Source organism: Palaemon carinicauda, chromosome 43 (assembly GCF_036898095.1).
Source record: "Palaemon carinicauda isolate YSFRI2023 chromosome 43, ASM3689809v2, whole genome shotgun sequence".
Taxonomy (NCBI): Eukaryota; Metazoa; Arthropoda; class Malacostraca; order Decapoda; family Palaemonidae; genus Palaemon; species Palaemon carinicauda.
In genome coordinates, this window is record NC_090767.1 from 7658862 (window position 1) to 7666361 (window position 7500).

A 7500-nucleotide genomic window follows, 5' to 3' on the forward strand; every position below is an offset into this window, starting at 1 on the left:
TACTGGCAAACACAGTACAAAACAAATCAGGAAGAACAGTCAGTCCTCGTGGAGTAGCAGTCTTAAGACAAAAATTAAGTTCAGAGATGAAACCAAATCACAAGATCATTCGACCGATTATATAATTCCTCTCAATAAATTCCAGGTCTCACATGTTTCCCGAAGTGGTAACTTCGAAGCCTCAACGTCTGATGGGAAAGAAATCGAAAATTCCGGTGATGTCCAAATGCGAAATAATCCACGTTTTGGAAAACAGAGAAAGAGGTCTCTTGATGGGGTAATGGGGTTGAAAATTAAAGGGAACAGTAATTCATACGAAATTCCTGCCTTTATTCCAGCAGCCAAGAAACCTGATGCGTCGTCAACAGATCAATTCATGTTTAGTCGTCTGGAATGCCTTAAGGCAAGGAGAAACGAAAACGTCACCTGCCAATCGAAAAAAATAATAAATACCAAAAACCAGTCCACAAAGTTATCTACTCAAAGAAAAGAGGATACTTCAGAAAATATCCTACATTCCACAGGAAGCACAAGAGTTTTTCCTAGATTGGATAAAAACTCTCAAAATCATGAGACGAACTTACTTAAAATTTTTCCACAGAAAGCAACAGCAACACCAGAGCAATTTGATCAGCAAAATGAAGGATTTACTTTTGGAGGCTCAATGAATACTTTATCCCGGAAAATTACCAGACCTCTGAAATATTCAAAGGTTAAATATTCAACTTCTCTCGCGGGTCAAACATCAAATAATAACATCCTGTCAGCTTTAAATGACCCAGGCTGTAGCTTTGCATCCAAGACGAAAAATCTGCTCACCACATCATCTGCTAAAACTCAACAGACCAGATCAAGTAACAACAATTATAAGTTAAGAGAGAAAAGGCAGGAGAGCAAATGGGTTTTAAAGAAGCCAAGAGGAAGAGGCTGGGTTTCAAGAGGAGTCAGAGACATCATGATGAAATCGCCTTTCGATAACTTCGAAGTGGATTTAGGGGAATGCGACGAGGTCTCTCAGATCAGTTCGTCGTCGGCTGATGATGCAAGAAAAGATATTAACAATCCAGTGCATGAAGTGGAGATAATGGTGACTGTCGTTGTTAAGGATATCAATGATAATGCACCAGTTTTCCCTAACGTGACCATGTTTGGGGAAGTACAGGAGAATGGACCTATAGGTAAGTTGAACAAGATATCTCGAGTTATAATTATGTAAATATATTGATAATATGATTTCTTTTCTCATGAAATTTAGAGTACAAGGTTAATAGTTTTATCAAGAAAATTAATATCAAAACAAATATTGAACACGCTAATTTTTCGTAAAGAATTTACTTTTCCTGAGGTAAAAAATACAATATATTGATTATATGATTTTCTTCATAAAATTTAGAGTACGAAGCTAATAGTTTTATCAAGAAAATTAATATCAAAACAGATATTGAACACCCTAATTTTTCATAAAAAAAATTACTTTTCCTGAGGTAAAAAATGCAATATTTTGATTATATTATTTTTTTTTTTTCATAAAATTTAGAATACGATGATAATAGTTTTATCTAGAAAATTAATATCAAAACAAATATTGAACACCCTAATTTTTCGTAAAGAATTTACTTTTCCTGAGGTAAAAAATGCAATATATTGATTATATAATTTTTTTCATAAAATTGAGAATACGAGGATAATAGTTTTATCAAGAAAATTATTTTCAAAACTAATATTATTTAACAGCCCATTTTTTTCGTAAAGAATTTACTTTTCCTGAGGTAAAAATACAATATATTGATTATTTGATTTTTTCTTAAAATTTAGAGTACGAAGCTAATAGTTATATCAAGAAAATTAGTGTCAAAACAAATATTATTTAACAGCCCATTTTTTCTTAAATAATTTACCTCTCCTTAGATGAAAAAAATACTTTTATCCATTAATAAGTCAAAATGATTTCCCAGAACCAAAGCTTGAAAAATCATCAAATATAAGCAAATTTTACTAGATTTTTTATTTGACTTTATAATCAGAAGAAAACGGAGCTATGAATTAGGAAAAAAAAATTATATTATGTTAATTTATTTTTCTTGAAACTTTCTCTACTAATTTCAAAGATTCAAATGCAACCAGTAATATTTAATGTGGTCTTGGTATGACAAATTTTGTGGTGTTATTCACTTTCTATATAAATACTTAAGTTTTCCACATTACTGTAATTGTATTTAGAAAAAGTTTCTATTTATGATGATTTTAACTAAATGACATATGCATAAAATTATGTCCTTATTTGTATAGTATTGCACAGTGTGTATATATATATATATATATATATATATATATATATATATATATATATATATATATATATATATATATATATATATATATATACAGTATACACACACATACATACATACATATACACACATATATAAATATTATATATATATATATATATGTATATATATTTATATATATGTATATATATAATACTGTATATATATACATATTATATATATGTGGGTGTCTGTGTTTGTGTGTGTATATATTTGTTTTCTCCAGCACCAATTTCAGTGATATATCCTTGCTTCAATTCCTGACATTCATAGACCACAACCAATGTTTATCGTACACGCACAATCCGTTTGTCTCTTGTTCAGACTCCTTCACGCTCTTCATATTATTAATCATAATTTTTAACAGATATTTTAAAGTATATGTCTATTTCTTTATATTTAGGTATATCTTAACATATATGATTTAGCTAAATACGATAAACTTCTAGACTCCAATATGAAAAAAAGAATATGAAATCGGAGTGAAATTCCAAAGAGTTCGCCTGGGTTTGGTATTTTTTCAGATTCAGTTTCATGAAAAAACTTACAAAAGTAATATGGATTTCTCCTTCTTATTTTGCACGTTTTGGAAACTTTCAGAACGGCAAAAATTCAGTGGAATTAAATTGCAGTATCCATTGTGTATCCAGGATCCTGTGTGTATCGACCGACAAGCTGAATAGCCTGTCGATATGAAAGTGTTTCGCTTCTGCAATTTTAAAGCGAATGTCCATTTTATTTTATTGTTTCTTTCGCAGCTCCCTACATTCGTGGATGTTGAAAATCTAGGTTTTAGTTAAAACTTTACATTGGTTTTAACTACCTTCGACGTTTTATAGAATCAGCTTTCAAGTTATCCTCTGGGGAATATATGGGATAAACACAAAAGCCCTTTTTGAACGCTTTCTCTAAAGCAAATTTTCACTTTTCGTAAACAATTCTTGTAATAACTATTTTTAGTTTTCTTATATTCTTCCAAATATTTTAGTTTCCTTTTTGTTCTTTGTCTGGTAGCTGATATGTGCGTTTAATCCATTTCATTTCGAGCCTCTGAAACAATTTCATAAAAGATTTTTGTAAAAACGAATAGTTGAAATTCATTTCCTTTTCATGTATATGTTATCACTATTCTCTCTCTCTCTCTCTCTCTCTCTCTCTCTCTCTCTCTCTCTCTCTCTCTCTCTATATATATATATATATATATATATATATATATATATATATATGTATACATGTATATATATATATATATATATATATATATATATATATATATATATATATATATATATATAGTATGTGTGTGTATATGTATAAGGATTTGTTATGACCCAATATCAAACGAAAAACAGGCTAGAAACATTTATCTGAGAATAGACATAATCAAGAGTAACTATGATTGGTTAAAAAAAAAAGATTAAGACTGAGACGACAAAGGTAAAGGAAAACTAAGAAAAAGATGAAGTATTGAATGTAACAATCAAGATTGAGGGGATGCAAGTGGTCGATGTTTACAGTTATCTGAGAAAAGATGAGAGAAAAAGAAGAGTTGTGTATTAAAAAAATAGGCAAAGCAAGATTGGTATGCTACTGTATCAACCGTGTATCACCCGATCGTACATAGTTCATTTTGTGTATATATTATGCTTGTATCTTCGCTCTTCCCTCGCACTAAAAAGAGCCTGAATAAACATGTCTGTTTTTCTCACCGTTAACGGTGTCGATTTTGAACATGAAATTTCATGTTGCATTGAGCTTTTGTATATAAAGGAGAGTGTTCTATAATAAACTCACTCAGTTGCTTTCATCCTGACTTTGAGTCACAACCTCCTCTCGGCTCGTTACAGTACTTAAACTTTCAAAGGAATGTATGAAGGGATTTTGTTAAACTAAGTTTCCTTTATCATTGTTTTCATTACTTGCTAAGCTACAACCCTAGTTGGAAAAGCAGGATGCTATAAGCCCAGGGGCTCCAACAGGGAAAATAGTCCAATAAGAAAAAGAAACAAGAAAAAATAAAATATCTTAAGACCAGTAACATTACTATAATAAAAATTTCTTAAATAAACTATAAAAACTTCAAACAAAACAAGAGGAAGAGAAGTAAGATATAGAATAGTGTGCCTAACTGCACGTTCAAGCAAGAGAACTCCAACCTAAGACAATGGAAGACAATGGTACGGAGGCTATGGCACTACCCAAGACTAGAGAACAACGGTTTGATTTTGGAGTATCCTTCTTAAAGAATAGCTGTTTACCATAGCTAAAGAGTCTCTTCTACCCTTACCAAGAGGAAAGTGGCCTCTGCACAATTGCAATAGTTATGTATGTGAAGTGTTCATGATGAATGTTAATAGCAGATACTAAGGTCGAAGCTGTTGAGAAAAAGAAAGTATTTATATAGTATACTGTAAAAGTATAAAAAATATAATAACCCGAGAAATTCGTTAACCCTTTTACCCACAAAGTATGTTGAACTTTCAAGCACATTTTGCTATATCTTTTTTTTTTTTTTAAATTGCTCTAACAGCTTTAATTTTTGTCATAGAGAGGTCAGGTTGGTCTCATTCTTTTGGGAAATGCTTGAAGTTTCTCAAAGTTATCAAAAATATGCAAAAAAAATGTAAATAGCAGTTTTTTGCAAGGACGTACCGGTACGTCCATTGAGGGTGAAAGTTTATACGTAAAACGTATTAAAGATAATATTGTCTTTGAAAAATGAAAAATGTATAATTCAGAGATTCGCTACTGGAGAACATTCTGTGTAGGTGAATGAAGGGTTTAGTGTTGGGGATGTTTTACAACACAGATGTCCATCCATAATTGGGTAGGTGAAGTGAGATATGGGCTGTATCAATCAGGTAACAACTTATTGTTGAAATGAATACACACACTCATACACACACGCACACACACACACACACATATATATATATATATATATATATATATATATATATATATATATATATATATATATATATATCATTCCCTAAAGGGATTAGCAACGTATCGTTTAACATGTTAATCACAATATCACTTGATTAATTGTCTTTAACGAATCTTTTCCTTTATCACAAAATCCCTTGGTCATTGTCTTACGACTTTTTTTTTTCTTATCACAAAATCACTTAAGTTATTGACCTCGAATCATTTGGTTCTCCTCTCTTACGATTTCTCTCCAGACCTCTCGGTAGCGCAAGTGTCCGCCTGGGATGCGGACGACTCTACGGAAGGAACCAACGCTCGCATCACATACGCCATTGAGAAGAACGTCATTCACGATAAGACTGGAGAGGCCATTTTCAGCATGGACCCTCTCTCGGGACTGGTGACGACTGCCCTCTGTTGTCTGGATAGAGAAACTACCCCGGAGTACCATATTCAAGTGGTGGCCGCTGATGGAGGGGGTCTTAAAGGTTAGATTGAAAGAATGAATACGAATTTCTTATTGAGATTTATATATATATATATATATATATATATATATATATATATATATATGTATATATATATATATATATATATGTATATATATGTATATATATATATATATATATATATATATATATATATATATATATATACTGTATATATCTGCGATGGCACTTTCCCCCAATTTTGGTGGTACTCGATATCAGAAGAAACAGCAAGGGGTATTTCTTCATTTTTGTATCTTCTTGTTATATATATATATATATATATATATATATATATATGTGTGTGTGTGTGTGTGTGTGTGTGTAGATATTATGTGTATATATAAATATACGATATATATATATATATATATATATATATATATATATATATGTATGTATGTATGTATGTATGTATGTATATATATGCATATATATATGTGTGTATATATATAAATATATATATGTATATATATATATATATATATATATATATATATATATATATATATATTATATGTATATATATGTATTATATATATATATATATATATATATATATATATATATATATATATGTATATGCATATGTGTATGTGTGTTTTGAATAAGCCACAACTACACTTCAGTATCAAATTCGCTTTGCCCCGTTATTAAAAACTCATAGGAAACTTCCTTTAAAGATGAATAATTCTGCCCGGCCAAAGGATTCGAACCTGAGCGCCTATAGAAATAAGGGTAAACTGTATAACTTAGAACCTATTCGACTGTAAAGAGAGATAAAGAGTTGATTCCGATGCTGTATTCAGAATTCAGAATTTGTACTTAGAACTGAAATCAATCCATAGCCACCATTACAAATGATTGATAAGTATTTAACACGACTGTTTTGTGATAAAGAGTAATATTGATAAAATTATCGTATATACGTATGTATATATGTATATATATATATATATATATATATATATATATATATATATATATATATATATATATTATGCATTATGTTTATATATATATATATATATATATATATATGCATTATGCATTATGTTTATATATATATATATATATATGTATATATATATATATATATATATATATATATATGCACATTTATATACATTATGTTATATATATATATATATATATATATATATATATATATATATGTATATGTGTGCGTACATATATACAGTACATATATATATGTATATATATATGCACACATATACATACTCTATTTATGTACATATAGAAGTATATACATAAATGCAACTATTAATATGATATATACATCATCTATTATACATAGCTCCAACACTTTTTCTTAGGATGTCATAAATTTCCTTCTTCGCCCTCCCCGCCGTATATCAGTGAGGGCGGGATGATATGCGAGGAGGAGGTCCCCGGGTTAAAGTTGTCCATAAGGACACCTGGATATTTTAGCGAAAGAAAATTTGTGAGGGGAGTAAGGTAAAACATTGCGGGAGTTTGGAGTTATAACAGCTTGCTATTTGGTGTAAGAAGAAACTTACATTGTATTGTCTTTGATTTGTTTTATACTTAAAAGTGTATAAAGATTATGTCATTTATATATATATATATATATATACACTCATGTATGTATATATATATATATATATATATAAATTATATATATATATATGTGTGTGTGTATGAATATATATATATATATATATACATACAGAGTATATACATATATGATATATGTATATATATATATA

At 29.3% G+C, this 7500-nt stretch overlaps 1 protein-coding gene across 1 annotated transcript in view; it reads left to right on the top strand.

Annotated features, from left to right (window-relative positions):
• LOC137633705 (neural-cadherin-like) overlaps positions 1-7500 on the top strand; it is a 105775-nt gene that overhangs the window by 87764 nt on the left and 10511 nt on the right. The window contains exons 6-7 of the mRNA XM_068365953.1: positions 1-1178; positions 5516-5749. The exon at positions 1-1178 is cut by the window's left edge and continues 980 nt beyond it. Of these exons, the coding sequence (XP_068222054.1) occupies positions 1-1178; positions 5516-5749 (1412 nt within the window). The remainder of the gene's footprint in view (positions 1179-5515; positions 5750-7500) is intronic.